Below are 22,743 nucleotides of genomic sequence, written 5' to 3' on the forward strand. Positions count from 1 at the left end.
GACGGATATATACGTAATTGGTTTATTATTCCCCAAGTTGTATCGACGGGCATGTACTCCGTCTCTCCTGGACAGGTCCTCATCCCATCTGTCCACCCTCCAGGAAAAAAGTACGGACTCTTCGCAGTCTCTATTTGAGTCTGGGGTCTCAAAGTTATAATCTTCAACAGGGACTTTCGACTATCCAAAAACAAAACCCCTTAATCTGACAATCTCATCTGGAGGAACAGTGAGAAATTCACGGGTACCCCATCTCCTTCTCGTCTGACCATTGCACCATAAGAATCCTCCATTGCTATGAAACCTCCAGCGCGGAGAAGACTGTGGACGGATCAGTTCCCATAATGAAGATTCTCTTGGATGCTAGATACGGAACCGGCAAGTCCAGCCTTCAACACTGCTCTAACACTCCAACGCCGTCTACCCCAATAATAACATTCTCCGACACGTAGGGAGAACGATTGGAATGTAACTGATCTGAAATTTGTTTAAAGTTCACTAAGTCTCTCCCGGATGACGACGTATAACCTATGCACTGATCCACTCTGGAACATGATAACGCCTTAGTCATCAGCACCACACACGACTCCATGCTTTATTCGTTCCTCGTCAGCAGACCCCCTATTTCAATATCCCACATCCTCACTGTTGAGACGAAGAGGATGCAAGACCGACCCTTATCTTCGCCTGACATCTTGGTCTTTATGACCGGACGGGTATACACTCTCGTATTCCGTCCCGTCACGAACCACCGATTGGTTACTTGACGCACTAGACATTTCCTACAATTAATGATGAAACCTAAGACTTGATGGGTTTAAAAACATTGACGGGTATAGTAAGCCTAACAACAATGCTTGGACGAAAATGTAACTTGAAGAAATTGAAGTAAATACTTACCACACCTGGCGTAGAACGGGTGACGGTTGTGGTAATTGGTGGTTACCAGTACTCGACGGATTGCTCTGACAAGGTTGACGGTTCTCTCTGACAGACGTTTTCTGTTTGGAAATGCGAAAATGAGAGATTGAGACGCCTCATATATATAGGAGATGCACGGAAGACGAAGCGACGCTTCGATCCTATACAACGGCCATTCAGAGATTGACACGTGGCATGCTAATAAATGCTGACAACCTGTCTGCTCGCATCAACAGTTTGTAACCGTCGACTCGATTTAACCGTCTGAAATTGCAAGATACCCGTCATCATGTCTGACGGTTAAATCCATATGAAACCGTCGTCCTATCTGACGGTTGGATCCGTCAAACATTTTCAACCTTCTGTTTCGCGAATCCCACTCCGTCATCAAAATACCCGTCACGCCCATACATTAGAATCGTCACTCCATTGGTCCTTTGACCTAAAAGCAGACGGACCATTGGGGTGAAGGGGGCAACTGAAGATAGTAAAATTTAGTCTGATGGGCCTATCTTAATGGGCCTGACGGATGGGTACTGTTTGGTCTTTGTAAAGATGGGCCCACGCGCTCTGAAGGCCCATCGCAGACAGACATGGTAAGGGCCCATGATCCGAAATCTCTATTTGCCTAGAAAAGCCCTAAGATCCAATAAGGGAAATTGTATCAAAGTCCCATATTGGAAAGATCTGGAGGTTAAGAAGAAAAGCAACTCTCTACCACTATAAAAAGGAGTAATATTCACGCAAATCAAGGTAAGATGATTTGACCCTCTCTAACGCCTCAAAATAACTCAAGGGACGAATTCTGACTTGACCTTCGGAGGGCTTTTGGCCGACACCACACCGGTGCTCTCTAAGGGTTCTTCTTCCGTTTGTTCTTGTTGTGCAGGTTCGTTGACTCGCGAGTACGGTGTGACTTATTGGTGACAATTCTCAACGTCATCAATAATAATAATAATAATGATGATGATGATGATGTAACATGAAATATGAAACCAAGCTATTGCTTTACGAAATTGTATATCTAAAAGAACGTAAAGAAGTTGAAAACATGTTCATACTTCTGACCCTTTTTACCCAATTGTTGGCGCTTGGCATTGCGAAAAGTCACTGGTTTTGGGCAAGGTTATCACAGTCATACTATGCTCTTACGTATAAACTATATAGGCAAATTTTCACCATCACATCAACCAGTATTAATAAGTTGTTTATAAGCTTTTTAAAACATTTTTTTCCCTTTTGATTGGGGTGAAATCTACAAAATAACCTTCCAAGTTAAAGCATGCGAATATTTTGGACTAAATGAATTTTGCTTGTGTTTTGATTAATTAGTTTAGTTTCCAATTTATTTAACTTATAATTTGATTATTAGGTATAACTTTTTTAAATCTTTATTTTTAAAAATTTTAGTTAAAATTTTTTTTTATCCAATTTATTAGTTAAGTAGATTGTAACTCGTATTTACACACAAAAATATTTATCACTAATGATGATAAGATAGTCTTATCTAAGTGAGTGAAGTTGTCATCTTAGCTCTTCTACTGAGTATTATGAATGAGTCACTTGTACTAAAATTAAGAAAATTAAAACAAAAACTTGGCACAAAATTAGACTACAATTAGAAGCTAATTTGGATTTAATTTAGATTATGATATGATAAAACCTCTTGTTGTCAAATAAAGAACCTAATTGATCAAAATCTCGCCTATACTAAAAAAAAATTATTTGTATTTTGACTTAATGATAAAGAAAAATAATCATTGAGTAAACATTATAAATTTCAAATCCTATTATATCTTTAACAAAACGAAAACAAAAAAGCAAAAAAAAAAAAAAAAAAAAAAAAAAAAAAAAAAAAAGCCAATACACGATGGAAAAAGTAAGCTCAATTGCCCAAGTCCCAACTACACTTATATCCAATCGATAACAGAAAAGAAAAGAGAGGTGCATGGTAATACCATATTATCAAACACTCATTCTTGGTGATAAAGAATCCTGAAATCAGGTTTAGGTTTTCTTGTTCTTGTTCTTTTTTTTTTTTGGCTAACATGTGTTAGACATATTAAGACCTTAGTAATTCAAACCAATTGTAAGTCCATATACTTGTACATAAAACAAGCATATTAACTTTAGGTTAGTCTATAATTAGACTAATGTTAGTTAAGTATTCTTTAGTATATAAATTATACATTGAGTTAATCGTAACACAAATGTTTAATATTAATATATAGTCGTCAAGAGTTTTCTTATCGTAACGTAAACCGTCCGATCAAACCATGTAAATTTTTGTATGTTTTTTTTTTCTTTCATGCTTCCACTCATCGTTTAATCATCACATATAATTAGTCACATAATAACTTCAACAATATGAATGGATGGAGTGAGATATATATCTATCATATTGTTGTGGCATATATGGATATGATGATATAAACGCCTACAAGCAGGTCAATGGAAATAACATGACCCGGGCCCTTTACAAAGAAGGGTACAAACTGCTAAACTTTTTTTTTGGTTAATAACTGCTAAACTTGACCTGACAAGAATTGAGTTCTTAATGACTACATTTATATGTTTTTTTTTTAAAAAAGAAAGTACTACATTAAATGGCATGATGTACATTATTACCGAGGAGCAGATATATCGTATGGTTTTTAAGGAAAATTCTGGTGACACAACCATTTGTACAACTTTATGCACAACTCGTCCACGTGGCGAGTTGTGCACAAAGTTGTGCAAATGGTTGTGTCACCAGAATTACTCGGTTTTTAATCATCACAAGATCTCACGAGATCTCAGTTTTGGACCTTTTGGCTATAAAAATCGAAAATGATATCTTAAAATATCGAAAAATAATATCTTAATTGAAACATTATAAAATTATAAGCTATATTTTGGTTAAAATATCAGTTTTCTTGAAAATATATTTCTAGTAAGTTTTTCTCTTAACAATCTAATAATAATAATTATTATTTTGCTGAATTCTTACCATGATTTCATTTACTTCCTTTTTTGTTTTTTTTTGTTTTTTTTTTTTTTTTTGAGAGAGAGAATGATTTTTTTTTTTTTTTTTGGGAGTAACCAGTAATACTTAGTTTACTTATAGTGAGAGCTTTTTTACATTACTAAAAGAAATGTTTTTTTTTTTTAACATATATACAAAGAAATTAATGATCTTAAATGAAGAGTTTTTTTAACTAGTCCCAAGTACTTGAAAGGAGGCTAAGTCCATAGAAAATGAAGTGATATCAAAGGAATTTTTTTTTTCTAATCTCAATGGTCACTCTTTTTTTGTTCTACTCTATATTCACAGTATGATTCTAAGAGTGAGAAAAAAAATACTTTGGATATTTAAAATTGGACTCAACCCTTAGTTCTTTTCACTGTGTTACTTTATAATCATTTTCATGATATTTACCCCAATAAAGTAAAAAAAGGAAGAACAATTAACTTTTATTTGGACTTGGTTTGTAATATTTCAAATATGACTGTATGGCTATTTAAAGTCAAGTTTATAAATTTTTATTGCTCACTCTTATATTAATTTATTATATTAATTATCAATATATATGATATTATAGATGCATGAAAATCATTTTGAAATATCTTCTCGAAAAATCTCCAATTTTCATGGTCGAGATCTTAAAAATATATATATATAATTAAATATTAAACATTGGTTACTACTTACTACGGTATTTCTTGGACTGAGTCTCGATTTTACCAGATTATTCCATGATCATAAAAAATTCATAGATATTAAAAACCTTGATAGACTAAAAAATCTATATGAAATTTCTAGAACTTGATTTTTTATTTTTATTTTTTTGTCTTTTCAAAAACACACTCCATATTGGTGAGTCATCTTTCCTAAAAACCCTTAATTATATTGCCCAAAAGTCGATTAATAAGGTAAATCAAATATATAATTACTTCAATAATTAAGCAAAGGTTACGCCATAGAAAATGACAAATGAGGCTACCTGCCACAAAGGCAACTAGGTTACGCATTAAGACTTTGACTGTTAGCCTTGTGAGTTGTGACATCGTCTATGCACAAGTTTCAACCATAGTACCACTACAATATACACAGATTTATTAAACAATGTATCATACTAAATTTAATAATTTATCCCGAAAATCCAGCTCTCTTAACTCCTTAAAGCTCATTTGTGTCTTACCTGTGAAACGCTCAAACTTAATTCTTAGTAAATAGTTTATTTTTGTGATAATAAGAAAAAAAAGTAGGAGACTGGGAGCGTGGTTAAGGTGTTGACATTTTAGGTATGACTGCGCATAGGGCATAGATAAGCACTGAGATTTGTATATTTTAATAACAAGTGTGAAAATAGTTGGATCGATTATTTATTTATTTTATTTTATTTTTTGTAAGGGCCGGTAAAGTACTTTAAAGATGGGGTGTATATAAAGTTCGAAAAGCCAAAGAGATCTACTTCACAAGCAATGGATTGCATGTCAAAAATGCCTAGCTCTTGTGGTGAAGCTAAAGAAGAAAAGAGCTTTGAATCTACTGGCAACCATGAGAATCAAGAGGCTGGACAGGTATGGTAAACCCTTCATTCATTTCTTCTTGTGAATTCTGGATTCGGGTTTTCTTCTTACTTTTAAATTCTTGAGGTTTTTCTTGGGATCAATATCATAGAAAGTATTGGTTTTGTTAGAAAATCTGAATTCTCACAGATAATATGAGTTTCCCTCTCTCTCTCTCTCTCTCTCTCTATATATATATATATTTGAAGGGTGTCTTGACTTCATATAACAATGGTTCTTTTCATGCATATTTGATTGAATTATGAGTTTTTTGTCTTAAAATTTTCTTCTTTCTTCAGGTTCAATGAATTTAAAGAACCTTGGTTTTTTTTTTTGGTTTATGAAGTTGCTAAGCATTTATAATATGCTTTATTTTAATACAATTTTTGGGAGATCATGGATATAACAAGAGTTATTTATGAAATATTCTTATTGTAATTTTAGGGTAAAAGTAGAAGAGAAATATTGCTGGAGATGGGTATCTTGAACCAATCTTCACCACAATACAAGGCCTCGGGAAATGTTAAAAAGGTACATATATATACGGTATAAGTTTTTAGTACTAGTATATGAAACATGCATGTTCGTTGAAACTAGTTTTGTAGTTTATGGTTATTTGCTTCCACTGTCATTTAATGCCTCTCCCTCTCTCTCTCTCTCTCTCTCTCTCTCACTCTCTCAAGAATTTTGCACCTCTTTTGTTAAACATATGAGACTCTATGCGTGTACTGATGTGTGTGATAGAGAGAGAGATATTTTATTAAGAAAAATTGCACCTCCCTTGTAAAGCTTATGAGGGAAAGTAATAGTCAATGGACATGTTATGGAAATGAACAGATCTAATTAGTCAAAATCCATGCAAGCTATAGCTATGGCTGAAAAGTCATAATTATATGCTCAGTTGTTCAATGAACGATTGAATAGGGTTTGCGACTAGTTCAATGAATATGAACCTTTTTCCTCTTAATTTACAAAACATGATGCTGAATTTCTGCTTTACTGTACTTCATCTTTATGCCGGGATCCGAGTAATTACCACTTTTAAATCCATGAATTTCTAATAAATGATCTCAAAAAAATTATTGAACAAAAACACTAGAAGAACATATATCATATATGTACTTGTTATCCAATTGAATTTATTACTTTTAAATCCATGAAGATATGCTCTTAAAAAAAATACTGAATGAAACCATATATATATCATACATGTATGTTGATAGTTAGAGCTCATTTTCGGCTTTTGTTACATGAATGTGCTTTTTTATATCCCTTTATTTCCAAGTTTAAATTGTCTATTAATTAGTTTCTTTTTAATTACATAATCTATTGTTTTAGTTGAAACCCTAAATTTTAAATTAAACCTTAGATTTAAAAATTTTTTAGTTGAAACTCTGAATTTTTAAATGGTTTCAGTTCATCCCATCAAGGAATCATTGTTAGATAAATGTAAAGAAAAATAAAATAAATTATACACATTAGACTTACCTAGCTAGACTTGCCTTGTCAAATGAAAATGATAGCATGTTCATTTAATTATACTTATCGTTTACGAAAGTCATTATATATGCTCCTTTTAAGAGACATAATACTACGTGCAACTCAAATGAAAATAATTTTGGTATATAAATTGAAAGACGCTATGTTTATAATATTTTTACAATAAATCATAGATGGTTAGTTATTATTGGTTCAAATTTGAAATTAACACTAAGATTACTTTTTTGCCCTAACAATAACAACCAGTAACAACCTATCACTTAGGATTTGTTGTAAAAATATTGTAGACATATCATTTTTCATATAAATTAGTTCTACAAACAACTTATGTGAATTTATGTTACTTTTAATTAATAATAACTTGCTAAAATTGTGAATTAATCAACGATATAAAATGTTTATAGTTTAGTTGAATTTAAAAAATAATAATAATATTCAAAGGAAAATTATGTAGTTTTACCATTTTGTTTATAACTCTTATGTTTTAATTTCTGTACGTGAACAAAAGGTGGGTGAATTCTAAATTCTAAGAACTTTCATGACTAATTTTTTCCATCATCTAGGAGAATGAACTTGAATCTGCCAAAGCCAAAATGGGTGAGGTGAAAGAAGAAAATGAAAGATTAAAAATGAGGTTACAGCAAATTGAAAAGGATTACCAGTCTCTTCAGCGGCGTTTCTTTGACATCATTAAACAAGAAACTCCCAACAACTTTACTGAGTCATCAACTCCCTCACATAATGAAACTGAAGAACCTGAACTAGTGTCTCTTTGCCTTGGAAGAAGTCCAACTGAGCCTAAGAAAGAAGAGAAAGCTAGCAACCCTACCAAAATCAGTACCAAAGATGAGGAATGGAAGGCTAGCCTTTCACTTGGATGGGACTCTAATAAGTTTCAACTATCTACAGAGATTGTTTCTGATCCAAGCCCGGAGACAAGTTTGGAAGAAACTAAGCAAGCAGAAGCTGGAGAGACATGGCCACCAAGTAAGACTCTAAAGACAATGAGAAATGGAGATGATGAAGTTTCACAGCAAACACATGTGAAAAGAGCTAGGGTTTCTGTGAGAGCTAGATGTGACACTCCAACGGTTAGTACTAATCCATGTAGTTCTTTTTTTCTTTTTCTTTTTCATTTAGGACTTACTAAACCATAAGCGATTAATAATTTAATGTATAAGTGAGGAAGAGTGTGTTAATTCAAATCGATGAAACGAAAAATGTAGAAGAATACCTAAAATAACATTAATAGAAGTAGTAAAAAAAAACAATTTAATTAAGGAGGTAGTTGAGAATATGATTTTAAATATAACAGAATGATAGAAAAGAATATATTTGACTGACCTTGATTAGTCTATTGATGATTCATTGCAAACCTTAAAATTCTGGGATTAAAACTGAAGTATTGGTTAGTAAATCATAGAGTGCTTTCTTTTGATAACTTTGATAAATTAGTTGTAATAGCATGCAATACAATAATACATGTTTTTCCAACAGCTGAATGATGGATGCCAATGGAGGAAATATGGACAGAAAATTGCCAAAGGAAACCCATGCCCTCGAGCTTACTATCGTTGCACAGTTGCACCAGATTGTCCAGTAAGAAAACAGGTATTGCTATCTTGTTTACAAAAGTTCCTTTTGTTTATAAGTTGATATTGAGGCCTTATTGCATAGGAATGGTAGTCCAAATGTTTTCTATGATTCTTGAAAGGGTTTAACACTTTTTTAAATGATTACAGGTGCAAAGATGTGCTGAGGATACTTCCATCTTGATCACCACCTATGAAGGAAATCACAACCACCCACTTCCAGTTACTGCCACTGCCATGGCTTCCACCACTTCCGCTGCTGCTTCGATGCTATTGTCTAGCTCTTCAATGTCTAAACCAGGCCTTGGCTCCACAGCTGCTGCTCCTGTACCTAATGGATTACATTTTAATCCCCTGGATAATTCAAGAGCAAAACAATTTTACTTGCCAAACTCTTCCTCACCCCTTTGCCCAACAGTCACTCTAGACCTCACTACCTCTCCACCCTCTTCATCCACTCCTTTTAATAGATTATCTTCAAGCTTTGCTTCAAACCCAAGATTTCCTTCAACAAGTCTAAGCTTCTCATCCTCACAATCCAACATTCTACCAACAGCTTGGGGCAATGGATACCCTAGTTCTAACTCAGTACCCTACAACAAAACCCACACTGGGGGGTCCTTAAATATGGGGAAACAATTCCAAGAGCAGCAGCTTTCCTACCAATCTTATTTGGAAAAATACCACCAAGCTTCTTCTCAAGAGACTTTAACAGATAACCTAGCCAAGGCAATTGCATCGGACGCAAGTTTCCGATCCATGATTGCTGCCACAATTTCATCAATGGTAGGAGGTCGACCAACCCCAGGTAGTAACCAAGGTGGAGGGGAAAGATAAGGCCAAAACATGAAGTGGGGTGAGCCAATTCAGGCTGTTTCTACTGATTCATTGACCCAAAACGGAAAAGCATGTGCATCAAGCTACTTCAACAGATTGGCTTCATCCCCTTCCCAGACATCAGGCTTGATGCTTATGCAGCCTCCGTTGCCATTATCCATCTCCAAGAGTACTCCTACATCTACTTCTGCCATTGGGGATCAAATCAATTGAATGGTCTTACATATCACCTTGGATGTTACAATGGTTGAAGCATCCTTTTTCTCTTCAATGCCTTGCAAACAGGCGTTATTTTGCATATTTTCTATACATGAAGCTGGTCATATGGGACAAGCCAACATTGCACCAAGACCATGACAGTAAAAGTCATCCTTTGAGCATATATTTTCTTTTGTTCTTACTTTTTTTTCAATATCAAGTAAATGTAAGTCTGAACAGATCAGGTTTTGAGCCATCCATACCAGAGTGTAGAGCAACAAGTCAAGAGCTAAAGCCCGCACAAATGAGATATGAAAAAGAAAACCTTAACTTTTATTGTTTCTGCAATAACCTGAAACAAAAGAATTTATTTCTTTTATATCATCCATCTATGCTTAGCTATCAATTAAACTTAGAAAACAGTCAGTAACTGCAAGCTTATTGAGTAATCTAATAATACATAATTTCAATTACAAAGATACATCCCCATCCCCATCCCCATCCCCTAGAAACAAAGAAACAAAGGGGAAATCAATAAGTTTTGATACTCACCAAATAACCCCAAAACATGGTAATTTTACTCGCATCTCTAAATTTAGATGTTACAAAGCAATTGTGCTAGTTGTAAGGAGAAAATATCATTGATGGTCGCACGTGTAGTACTTTTTCTTCTCTGCATATCTTTGACATCTCATCAGAAGGCAGAATATAGTAACAGTGCACTTCATTTGCTACTTCCTCCTTTTACCTTTTCCAACAGCCTCTCCATTATAGAACTTTGCAAGATCACTCTCACATCCAAAAACCTAACAACAAACACATTAGGGCTTTGCCACTAAGTGATATTGAAGAATGATTGTTAATAATGGACTTGCAACCTGTTTTCAATAATGAATTAATGATATTCTGCCCCTTAGACCTTTTTTTTTTTTTTTTTTTTTTTTTAATGAAACCTTATGCTACTATTTTTTCCTTGATATTTCATTTTCATTAACCAGTCTAGTTATTAACCATTATCTGAGGCTACTTTAGATGGGAATTTTATTTGAAATAATACATTGTCACAGTTTGTAAAGACATGAGTATTCATATGGCCGGGTGTGTATTTTAAACGGATTGAGCAAAGTGTTGTTTCAGAAAGTAGGATTTTCTCTTCTTTGGAAAAGGAAAAAAAGAGGGGGGGGGGGGGAATTGGGATTTTTTGTGTGGGTGGGAATGGGTTTGGAAACCCACCTCAAGCCAACAACTTATTAGAACTGAAACTTTTTACGTCCACTTCAACTTAAGTACGAGTCAAACTCCCACCCTCATTACATATTACAATCTTAACCTGGATATGCACAATGCCTTAGCCGCATTGATAATATAATTTACCCGAAATGAGTTTAAATGACAGAAACATAAGGGCTGAACTGACATTACCAGTCCAAATCTGGCTAATTCTTCAGGACATATCATGAAACCTTCAGTAGTTCATGAAATGCCTCCTGAGGTATATCAACAGAGCCAACTCTCTTCATTCGCTTCTTTCCTTCCTTTTGCTTCTCCAACAACTTCCTCTTTCTACTAACATCCCCACCATAACACTTTGCGAGAACATTTTTTCTCATAGCCGAAATCCTAAAATCAAATTAGATAAATTTAGGTGAAAACTGAAAGTTGAACAAGCAGTTACGCTAATTTAAGGAATGCAACTTTGCAATGAAAAGCTTCACAAAATTTCAATGACAAATGAAATCCAGTATACATCTTTGCAGCGAACACATTGGTAAAATTTGCCACAAATGAATACCACAAAAATGTACTAAGGAATCGGATTTTTTTTTTTTTTTTTTCAATGACAAATTTGCAACACACATTTCCAAAATTTGTCATGAAATAAAAACTTACTAAGGAATTAGAGTATTACCCAGGGTCAGTAATTATATATGAAATTTTATAATTTTACATCAGCTTTTAGCATAAATAAATTACCAAAAACTGACTTTCTAACCCTCAAAAATATTTACAGAACTTACGTCTCCCTTGCAATGACCTTCGATCCAATTGCAGCTTGTATTGTTATCTCAAACATTTGCCTGCTCAAAATCAGAAGATATGTGGCTACTGTTGAATAAACAAAAAAAGAAAAAGAAATACAAAATAATAATGCTTAACTACTAACAGACAGACCTGTCTATGAACTGCTTCAGTTTCTCCACCAGTTCACGACCAACACGTTGTGCCTTCAAGTTATGAACAATAGTTGCCATTGCATCAACTGGCTGTCCATTCAAGAGGACATCAAGCTTCACCAGATCAGATTGTTGATATCTGTCAATGACATCCATAAAGTGCATCAGACAATGGGAAATTATATTGGACCCTAAATTTACCGAAAAAGATTAGAGAAATGGCCATCTAGAAGACCTAGCTACTTGTGACATCGACGCTCATAGGCTATAATGAAACTAATTTTATTTGATAAAATATGTACAGACACTTCTGCTTTGTGAGTTGGTTCACTAAGAAACATAAGCTCACTATTAATGGCATCAGATAGTGATTGCTGTGCCAGACAGTACAGCCCATACTAGTTATTATGAAAATTATAACATATTCCAAAATCACTGCTCTACACTTTTTATGGGAGAGCATTAGCATATTACCCCTATTGGTGGTGCCATTATTTAATATCTAAGGTGAGGCTGTGTGGGTGCACATACAGGTGAGGAGAGAGAGAGAGAGAGAATCAAAACTTACTCAGCATCCTCATAATCAAATGATGCATATCCTGATGTTATACTTTTCAATTCATTGTAGAAGTCAACAACGATCTCTCTCAAAGGTAAGCGATACTTCATAAATACCCGCTGACTGCATGTATTGAAGTCATATCAACATTTCAAACATGAATAAGTGCATCTAAGGTTAGTTAGAACAAGCTAAAAATAACCGTTTAAAAATGGCTAAAGTACATTTAGTCCCTCTATATGTTACCGTGAATTTGGCCCCCAAGTTTAATTTCAGCAATTAACAACCTAAAATTTGGTTTTACTGTTTTCCATTCCATCAAAACCTGTTGATGTTGGACCATTAAGTGCATGAAACGATGCCATTTTTTGCATGTCTTTAAACTATTACAAATTTATTATAATAATTTTATAGAGGGCCAAATGTGATCCCTTTTAAATTGACATCATATTTGTTTTTATTTCTATTTTTAAAAGTACACCGTATTTGGGTTATTATCCAGTAAAACAAATTCATACAAAAGATTGTGGGGCTGAAAAGAAGAATTCCTCTATAGGTCCTTCAGCACCTTGCCTCCCACCCCCATCATTACCAAAATCACCCATGCCCCATTGTCACAGTCACACACCAAGCCACTGCCATTGGACCACATAACCAATGCCATCAACCTCAAGCTCACCTAACTATACATCATCAACCTGGACCCAATCCTTATTCTTACCTTCAACATTCTCCAATAAATTTATGTCGATCAGCCTTGTTCATGGAAGGGATTTGATGGTTTGGTAAAAAACTTTTCCAATTGGTAGTTAGGATTTGCTGTTGGTGATGTTTAAGGGGTGCAGGCTTGATGTTTGGCCATGGGTGAGTTAGCGATGATTGTGGGGGGTCCAGGTATCACTGGCATTGATCTGGAAAAATGGGTGTCATTCTTTCATGAATATAGTCCATGGAGTAAGGTGACCAGCAGATGAACGGGGTTTTGAAACTCACTTTGGAATTCTTGTGGGTTTTCGTAAAGGTTATGGGGTTTTTGTGCTGGTGATCAGTGGATGAAGGTTTAAGTATTTGGGGTTGAGGCTGTGCTCTTTCTAGCCATGGTGGCTGCACATGGCATTTGGTGGTGGTGTGGATTCGACCCATGGTTTTTTGGGGTTTTTTTTTTTTTTTTTTTTTTGAATATTTTATTTTCTTCTATCATAATACTATAGGTTGTGGGTTTCCAGATGTGTCAGCCAGTGGTGTGGGTTTGAGTTATGGTACTTTGGGTTTTTCTTTTGTTTCTTTAAATGTTTTCTGCTACTGTAGTTGCTTTGGATGTAGTTTTTTTTATTATGGATGCAATTTGGTGAAGGTGTGAATAAGGGTTGTGGCTGTTTGGATTATACTTTTTGCTGCAATGATGCCATGGAATGTGGTCTTCTAGCTGCAGCATAGGTGGCATTTAGAGGAGTGGGATTGGATTGTGATTATAGGTTTTTTTTTTTTTCCTTGCACAAAATCCTTCCTTACCTTCTGGAATGACATTGTTCCACGAGTTCACATGGTCATGCAAAGGTTAGCCATCTATTTGTTTCATAATTCATTAAAAATTAAAAATTAGCAAAAAAAACAAAATGGAATTATACACTAAGCAGATGGAGCTTGACGGAAGGGCCAATTCATGGCAAACCCAAAGTTCAGGCTGTTAATGACTTAAATTGATATTTGACAGACCAATTTGACAGCAACATAAAAGCTAGACAAACTAAAATGTATTTTAACCATTAAAAAACAACATTATTGCTTAATATAAACATATGAGCAACAAAGCATACAATTTTCTGTCTATATATAAAACCCAATTCACTAAAATTCTAGGATAAGAAGAAAATGAAGGAACATAGCTCAACAAAATATTTAAGGTAAGACCACGGAATATGCATAAGAATATATTGTAATTACACATTCTGATAAGTGATAACCCATACATATTCTGAACAAAGGAGGATAATTAGAACATAATTTAAGACTAGTTCTGGCACGAATTTTACCTATCAATGAATGAGTATTCCAACTGCTGTCCTCTACGCTCAGAGCATAGGGTAATAACAGGCCCCACATACCTTCAATGGAGGACAAATAAAGAACAGATAAATTATATGGTTCACCTGCTGCCAAAAAATAACTATGACAAGGGAATATGAGAGCTTACTCACTAGGAATGATAACTGTAGCTAATACTGTAGGTTCCCAACAAGCTGTAACACGTTGCTTGGGATTTGAGGGCAATGCAGCAGGATTCTGTACTTGAACTTTGCTAGAAATGGGACCAACATAAATTTTTTGGTAAAGCATATGGGAAACGCTATCTCATTGACACAAGATTAGAATATATACCTTCCATCAGAATACTCAAAAATATAGGGAACAGTTGGAACAGTAGAAATAACATGAGCTCCATACTCCTGTTATTGCATAAACAGACATGAGTTCTCAATATTTAGAGGCCAAAACAATGTGGGTAACAATAAGCAGATTGTATCTCAAAATTATGATTTATAACCAAACCAAATTAAATAATTTGAGCCCTATCCTAAATCATACTTAAGATATAGTGCAGACACAAGATGGATGTGTTCAATTAAAAAGAGATTCCTGGTATCATATAATTTCCTTATTTATTGCCATATCAACTCTAAATGCCACTTTTTGATATTATGCCCCATAGCAATCATTATCTGCAAAGAGAATAACTCTTTTAAACAACCCAACATAACTTTTTGGCTTCATATAACAAGAAACAAAAGAAAGATCACCTGTTCAAGACGCTGATGGAAAACATCCATGTGAAGTAAGCCTAAGAAACCACACCTGTGGGTAGAACACAACAAGCACATAAAAGATTACTACTTATGAAGAGGCTCAAATTCAAATGTTAGAAGGAGCAAAGTTCCTCATTTAAGTAGGAGCTGAAACAAGTCATTCACTAGTTGATGCCACACCTAAAACCCAGACCTAGTGCAGTGCTACTCTCTTTAGTAACAGAGACGCTAGCATCATTGCATGTCAGTCTCTCTATTGCATGATTAAGCGCTTCGAAATCAGATCCATCAGCTGGATAAACTCCAGAGAAGACCATATGTTTTGCAGGCTTGAATCCTACATTTTGGAAATTCACAAAAGGCATCAGGACCTGGGAAATCTAAATGCAAATTACAGCCAAAAAATCTGTTTACTTTACAACTACCCACTACAAATTCATAATAATAATAATAATAATAAAGAAATAAATATCTGCCAAATTATTCATAATCCCTCTTCTCAGAGAGAAAGAGATGAAACAGTCCAATGATAAGGGTCAAATAGTAAAACTGACGCAGCCATTTCCTCCAGTAACTATGCTAGAGATTAATCTCTATATGATTCATGAAAAACTTGGCAGTGACTAGCAATAAGAATAGTAGCTTTTACAAATGTGACTTATGGCTTCAGAGCCAAAGCCAGACTGAAACAGAACAAATTAACCATCCTAACTATCCCTATATTTCAAAATTTAGATACCCCAACCTCAACAGTATTCTGATACTTTATTGGCAGAGGAAGATTGTGGACATGAAATAGGACTTTCACAGGTGTCACCCAGTGCATTTATTACAAAAGGAAATAGAATCCATGCAACATAACCTAATTTCCTGCAGCCTTAGTTTAAATTGTCATTAGGTAAAAACTTCAAATACCACCAATTTTTTTCACTGTGGGTCAAGCTTATAACAATTTACTAATCAAGTTCACAGATTCAATTCCCTAAATGTCAAAGAGGTATGAGTGAACGTTGATAAGAAAAGGGTGCTAAGGGTATAACCAACAAATATATAATCCCAAGACATAATCACCTTCATTATCGATGGTTATGCTTGTAAACTGCTATATTTTCAAGTTTATCTAAGATTTTATTATATAGCAGTACCCTTTTAACTGCAGCCAGTTTTGTAGTTGCAGGAATGCATTTATAATGCAATATACAAGAGATCTGTCCCTTGCAAGGCCAACAAACACTCATAGTTGACATGCTGAAACATTATGCAGTCATCCAGCTAAAATTCTATAACCTTTTCGTTGTCAGTCATAATTTTTCTCAACTTTTGTCTATAGCTTCCTTTGTCATGCTACCTATTACAAGCAAATAAGAAACCAGCATGTGGCATCATATAGATAAAGATATAATCCTCAGCTTAGATTGCCTGTTTATGTAGCTTATGAAGCTCAAAAACCCCTGAAATAAATTCATATATCATATATAGTTGTTAGTCACACATGATCCGCATGTTAATTAACAGTTTCTTTTCCTTATCTTTTTTTATCCCAATTATTTTAGGATGCATCTAAGTTTATTCTTAAATAGCACAATATTTGACTCTTTTATCTTTGCTTTAACATGAAATTTTTTGTCAGTAATATCTAGAAAAAGTCAAATAATGATCACACTAGAAGGTGTAAGTGAATTTCCAACAAAATGATTGATAAGTACAGTAATCAATTAAAAAGAGGGGTGCACCCATGAATTTTTTTAAAATTGTGAGTATATAGCACTTTCATTATCTTCTCCTGTTGAAATGAATTACCAAAATACCACCACTTGGCTGGGAATCTGATACTAAACTCAACTTAATTCCTAATTTGCCAGCCTAGTTGCAAATAGCAACAATAAATCCATGAAACAGGAGGTTAAAAAAACCTAAAGTGGGAGAAAATAACTACAGAAATATATGTACGTACCTGGAAGGGGCTCTACAGTACTTCGGTTATGAGAAAGTGTGTCTCCAACACGAGCCTCTTTGGTTGAACGCATGCCACTCACAACATATCCCACTTGTCCAGAATGTAGGACTCCAGTAGGGGTGAGTTCAGGATGCATAATCCCGACATCTAAAACATCATAAGCTTGGCCAGTCGCTGCAGATGAAATCTTATCCCCCTTACGTAGCACACCATCAACAACTGCAACATGGCATATTACTCCTTTGTATTCATCATAATATGAGTCCAATAGAAGCATACGCAAAGGTGAACCACTCTTCCCGGGAGGAGGAGGTATGCGCTCTATCACTGCAGGAAGGACTTGCTCCAGACCCTGCCCTGTTTTGGCCGATGTTAAAAGAGCATCACTAGGGTCAAGATCAAACATTGATTTTAGTTGAGCTTTGACACGATCAGGATCGGCAGTTGGCTGGTCAATCTTATTTATGACAGGTATTATTGTCAAGTTAGATTCAAAAGCAAGATAAAAGTTTGCAACAGTTTGTGCTTGAACACCTTGGGCAGCGTCAACAACCAAAAGAGCACCCTGGCAAGCTGCTAGGGATCGTGATACTTCATAACTGAAATCCACATGACCAGGTGTGTCAATCAGGTTTAGTAGAAAACTTGGCTGATCTTGTGCATCACTTATTTTAGTACCATGAAAATTGTGCTTGTGGAACATGGTTGCTGTCTGAGCCTTTACTGTAATTCCCCTCTCTCTTTCTACCTATTAAAATTTCATCAAATTAGTGGCATATAGAATAAAAATCAAGTAAAAGTGTAAAACAACATTTAATGTAATACAATAACCGAATGTGGAACAACAGAAGTCTTTTGCCATCGTTTTCTCAAGCTTACACACTCCCCAAGACACCTGATATTTTTGTTAGATAGAAATTTGGCACAAGCAACTTAAGAAATTCAGAAATTTGGCACAAGCAACTTAAGAACATAAACTTCACACAAAAACAAACCCATCAAGAGCACCACAAACTCGAAAGCAATAAAAACTCCATAGAATACCCAATTCATGTCTCTTTCTAAACAACTAAGCCAACATAAACTTCACTATTCACTCAGAAAGGAAAAAAAAAAAAAAAAAAAAAAAAAAAAAACCCCATCAAAAAGCACCATAAACTTGAAAGAAATACAAATTCCATAGAGTAACCAATTTGTGTTTTTTCCTAAACAACTAAGCCAACTCTTTTCTTTTCTTTTTCTCATTCTAACCAACTATGAAGACTCCAACTTCACTGGGAAACAAACTCATTAAAAGCACCAAAAACTCAAAAGCAATAAAAATACCGAATCCATGTCTCTTCCTAAACAACTTGGCAAACTCTTTTCTTTTCTCTTTTATCATTCTAATCAAGTAGGAAGACTCAAACTTCACTAGGAAAGAAACTCATCAAAAGCACCACAAACTCAAAAGCAATACAAATTCCATAGAATACCCAATTCATGTTTCTTCCTAAACAACTAAGCAAACTCTTGTCTTTTCTTTTTCATAATTCTCACTAACTAACAAGAGTCTATACCTTCACTCAGAAACAAACTCATCAAAAGCAATACAAATTCCATAGAATACCCAATTCATGTCTCTCCATAAACAATTTAGCAAGCATATAGTTTACTCTTCACTCAGAAACAAACCCATGAAAAGCATCATACACTCAAAATAAATTCCATATAATACCCAATTCATGTCTCTTCCTAGACAACTCAGCAAACATAAACTTCACTCATCACTCTGAAACAAGCCCACTCGAAAGCAATACAAATTCCATTGAATACCCAATTCATGTTTCTTCCTAAACAACAAGAATTTTTTTTTTTTTTTAAAGTGCTGATATACCTGCAACTTGTCAAGGTACTGAGGCTGACCATGGCCTCTCTTAATGGTACCTGTGAGCTCCAAAAGCCTGTCAGCAAGCGTAGACTTGCCATGATCAACATGAGCGATAATGGAAAAATTCCTGATCCTTTCTGTAGGGTACTGGCTCAAATCTAAGCAGTTTTCTTTGCTGTTTTGACGAGAATGAGAGCAAAAGCCATTGCTCAAACCAAAATGGTCGTTGTTGTTGTTAAGTCTTGTGTATAGCGGGTTGGCTTTGAATGTAGAGGGAAATGGGTGTGTGAGAGAGAAGTGTTTGAGTGATTTTAAGGTCTTTGAAGCTCTGCTCAGATAACCCATTTGGGGGTTTGGAAGAGCGAGAGACACAGAGACTGCTGGAGACGAAGCTTAATTCATAGTGTCGCACTGGAACGGCGTCGTTTATGATGGGCTTCAAAAGTGCAAATCTGTTAGACTACAATTTGGGCTAGTGGATACTTTACACTTGGCCCAAAGAAAGGTTAGGGTTAAGCTGACTTTTTTCCTTTTTGTAACGGGTTGTTAATTTCATTATTTTGGAGTTATATATATATATATATATATTAATTAAATTACAAAAATCTTATTGGAATTCAAATTAAACTTTCCTGGAAGGGGGTTGGAAGAGGAAAGAAAACCTACAAAACCAATAGTATGGGTTAATCTCATATACTTTTTTTTTAATTTTTTTTTAAACTGAATATATATATATATATTTTTTAATATGTTAATGTAGAGTAGGTAAGAGTAACATTACAAAATCAAGAATTACCAAATCTTGTTGTGCATTCATCTCTACCCAATGGGCAAAATAAATGTTCAATCCACTAAAAACATAGACCTTTATTTGGGGGAGGGGGGATTGCAAAAGCAAGAGACATGCATATGGGCAATGGGTTGATTTTATTTAAAAAAAAAATTATAATTAAGGATAATTATATTCAAAAAGAGGGGAAGGATTCAAATCCATCTCTACCTTATGGGCAAAAGAGCCAATTAGGAAGAGAATAGATAATTATAGGCTTATACCAATTATAATGAGTAATCCAATTTGCTAAGTCATGTGCTGAAATCCTAGAAACAAAGCAAAAGTCCCAACTATTAATGCTTTTATAAGTCTCATTTATTTAGTAACCAAGCCTTGGGCCAACAAAACTTTGGCCCAAAACTTAGGTCTTGGGTTTGAGTTCTCCTAATCCCCACCAGTGAGTATGTTGGTGTCAATCTTCCTTTGTGTTGTCTTGGGTGTGTAGAAGTTGCCATCCTCCTCTCCTACACACGAGAGAGAGAGAGAGAGAAATGACTAATGAGCAAAAATCACTTCACTGGTGTCATTTCTACACAACAGTTGCCATGGGACATATTTGGTCTGACTGGTACATTAAAATTAACCTTTACCCACCATAAGCCTCGATGTGACAATGTACAATCTCACCCTGTCATCATCTCTTTGATTTCCATATTGGTTCTCATCTCCTTGATTTTGATGTTGGTCTTTGTTGTAGCCCGGACACAACATGGTGACACACACAACACTTAATTAATACAACAATGTGTAGCTAGAAAATACTAGGAACATAGAAAATATTCATTTATAAGTTTAATACGGCCGATTGAGATGCAATGAATTTAGAACATTTGCAATGGATAATATTAATTTGCTTTTATCATATAATGAGTTATAAAAAATTAGCAATTATGAAAATATATTTAAAAGAAAAAAAAAATTAGAAAATTGTAAAATTTTCATTGAAGCATATACTTGATTCAATAATAATTTTGGCAAGAAAATTTGGATGAGTTGCAAGTTGACTAGAAGTAGTTATAAACGAACTTGAAGTTGATTTGATTAAAAATAAGTTTAAAATTTTAATTGAATCTACAGTTTTGAATGTTTTAGAAATAGTTTTAAATTGTAATGACACTTAATACGAAATTAAAATATAATTAGAATCATATTTGGATCATTTACTGAGCTTTTACTTCAATAAATATAATAAATATATAATTATGCTTCTTTGGCTATCAGCTTGTCAAAGTGTTAGTGCATCTTCCTTTATTATCTTTTCACTGGTCAAGTTTCAATCTTAATCAATTTGTAATCATTCTAATCCATTACATTTTGGGGTCAAGATGAAGCCTAATGTGTCGGTAGCTGATAGCCAAAAATCTAAAGTTGCCTTTTTCTTTAGGAAGGTCCTGTGATCTTAACCCTTTATTTAAAAAACAAAGGAAAAAAAAAATGTCACATTCTTATTTCACGAGGAAGAAGTTTGTATATTCTGAAAAATGAGTTGGATGTTGATGTTATTTTAGTCGGCAAATCCAAAATTCCAAAACGAAGTCCTTGTTGTATAATAAATTCAGTTGTCGGGACAGCGTAGAATAATGACGTCCCACTTGTCTGTTGAAAAAAACCCAGCTCATCCATTTAGATTAATCATTTTGCATTTGAAGATAACCCTATCTTTCACTCAATTACGACTCCTTGTTTTTTTTTAGTGAACTTTGACTCTTTCTTAAAGAATAATAAAAAATTGGTTTCAAATATAGGCCAATATTAATTGCATTTTTTTGGTAGTAACTATGTTGTGGTCGGAGTCTTCTCTCCATGAAAGCATAAAAGCACTTACTTTTCCATTGTCTGCTAAAAAATTGATGTCTATCTTTTCCCAAATTATATACTGGGGCTGTTTGATCTATTTAGAGGCCTAAAACGAAAACTAACATTGAGACATTTTATATATATATATATATATATGACTTAAAAAAAATAAATATTATTTTCTCTGTCTCACTTTGTTTGTCCTCTATTCCATTTTGGGATGTCCCAAAATATTGTCCTGTTTTTAAAAATAAAAGTTATTAATTTACTAATGTTCCTATTATACCCCTATTTTATTAATAATTCAAATTTTTGATAAATTTGTTTAAGGGAAGTTTTGAAAACTTATACATTTTTAAAAGGTAGACAAGATAATAAATGATGTTCCCTTAAAAAGTTTGACTTTTCAAACAGGACAGACAAAGTGGGACGGAGGGAGTATTTAAACTCTATTATCTTGTTATATATGTAAAATTATTACTAATTAACATGACTTATGTAATTTTCTTTTTTAGAAAGTTTATAGATACAAAAAATTTGACAAAACTTTTCACACCTATTAATGTGGTAGATTAATAGTGATAAGTAGTGGTGAACTTAAGTGAGAATTAGTAAAAATTTGTCAACTCAACTATTGTGAAAAATGTTGTAAACTTTTTTTTTTTTAGAAGCGCTACATTCACAATATTTTTCATAACAAATCCTAGATGTTAAATTGTTACGGATTCTAATTTGAACCTACTACTATAATTATTTTTTTGCTATCAATAACAGCCTGTAACAACTTACTACTTATGATTTTTTGTAAAAATGTTATAAAAAATGTTGTAGATGTAGCATTTTTCTCTCTCTTTTTCTTATCTTTCATTTGATAAAAAAATTTATTTTATTTGTTAGCTAATATTTGGGCTTAATTAATTAAAAAAAAAACCTATTGGTTAAAATTTGGAGGACTTTTTTCTACTTGGGGCCTTAAGCGATCACATCAACTGCATCTATTATAGGGCCGACTCTAATTATACATAGTAGGAAATTAATTCTTTGGGTTCATCTTGCATTTTTAAATATTTAAGACTTTTAAAAAATAGTTGAAGTCAATTTAAAAAGGCTCAATTAGTAAAGTATTTTATTGTTGAATAAAAAGCTTGAGT

General features: G+C 34.0%; 2 protein-coding genes across 4 annotated transcripts; one reads left to right on the plus strand and one right to left on the minus strand.

Moving 5' to 3' along the window:
* The first annotated feature begins 5,161 nt into the window (after nucleotides 1-5,161).
* On the plus strand, nucleotides 5,162-9,851 carry LOC115976828 (probable WRKY transcription factor 72). Its single transcript, XM_031098328.1, has 6 exons — nucleotides 5,162-5,205; nucleotides 5,315-5,484; nucleotides 5,917-6,003; nucleotides 7,536-8,063; nucleotides 8,470-8,583; nucleotides 8,715-9,851. Exons 2-6 carry the CDS (start codon nucleotides 5,386-5,388, stop codon nucleotides 9,399-9,401), a joined length of 1,515 nt encoding a protein of 504 aa, XP_030954188.1. The 5' UTR covers nucleotides 5,162-5,205; nucleotides 5,315-5,385; the 3' UTR covers nucleotides 9,402-9,851.
* Nucleotides 9,852-9,941: 90 nt separating this feature from the next.
* LOC115976827 (translation factor GUF1 homolog, mitochondrial) lies at nucleotides 9,942-19,358 on the minus strand. Of its 3 annotated transcripts, none has more exons than XM_031098324.1 (12): nucleotides 18,970-19,358; nucleotides 17,091-17,841; nucleotides 15,317-15,473; nucleotides 15,131-15,185; nucleotides 14,712-14,779; nucleotides 14,527-14,631; nucleotides 14,366-14,437; nucleotides 12,342-12,455; nucleotides 11,772-11,912; nucleotides 11,618-11,677; nucleotides 11,022-11,219; nucleotides 9,942-10,405 (listed from the first exon to the last, which is right to left on the minus strand). In XM_031098324.1, the coding sequence occupies exons 1-11, from the start codon at nucleotides 19,306-19,308 to the stop codon at nucleotides 11,054-11,056; spliced, it is 2,028 nt and encodes a 675-aa protein (XP_030954184.1). In that variant the 5' UTR covers nucleotides 19,309-19,358; the 3' UTR covers nucleotides 9,942-10,405; nucleotides 11,022-11,053. The 3 variants fall into 3 exon arrangements, with proteins under 3 accessions (XP_030954184.1, XP_030954185.1, XP_030954186.1); XM_031098325.1 differs by having other exon boundaries at nucleotides 10,088-10,434; XM_031098326.1 differs by having other exon boundaries at nucleotides 10,088-10,477.
* Between the last annotated feature and the right edge of the window lie 3,385 nt (nucleotides 19,359-22,743).

The sequence above is a fragment of the Quercus lobata genome, chromosome 2 (genome assembly GCF_001633185.2).
Source record: "Quercus lobata isolate SW786 chromosome 2, ValleyOak3.0 Primary Assembly, whole genome shotgun sequence".
Classification (NCBI taxonomy): Eukaryota; Viridiplantae; Streptophyta; class Magnoliopsida; order Fagales; family Fagaceae; genus Quercus; species Quercus lobata.

What these genes read in the sequence shown, in the direction of transcription:
- LOC115976828 (XM_031098328.1), top strand. Translation starts at nt 5,386, where the DNA reads ATGGATTGCATGTCAAAAATGCCTAGCTCTTGTGGTGAAGCTAAAGAA. An exon ending in CTAGATGTGACACTCCAACG is followed by an intron (nt 8,064 to 8,469) that starts GTTAGTACTAAT and finishes TTTTTCCAACAG; the next exon opens with CTGAATGATGGATGCCAATG. An exon ending in ATTGTCCAGTAAGAAAACAG is followed by an intron (nt 8,584 to 8,714) that starts GTATTGCTATCT and finishes AAATGATTACAG; the next exon opens with GTGCAAAGATGTGCTGAGGA.
- LOC115976827 (XM_031098324.1), bottom strand. Translation starts at nt 19,308, where the DNA reads ATGGGTTATCTGAGCAGAGCTTCAAAGACCTTAAAATCACTCAAACAC. An exon ending in GCACTAGGTCTGGGTTTTAG is followed by an intron (nt 15,186 to 15,316) that starts GTGTGGCATCAA and finishes TTCTACCCACAG; the next exon opens with GTGTGGTTTCTTAGGCTTAC. An exon ending in CTGAAGCAGTTCATAGACAG is followed by an intron (nt 11,678 to 11,771) that starts GTCTGTCTGTTA and finishes GATTTTGAGCAG; the next exon opens with GCAAATGTTTGAGATAACAA.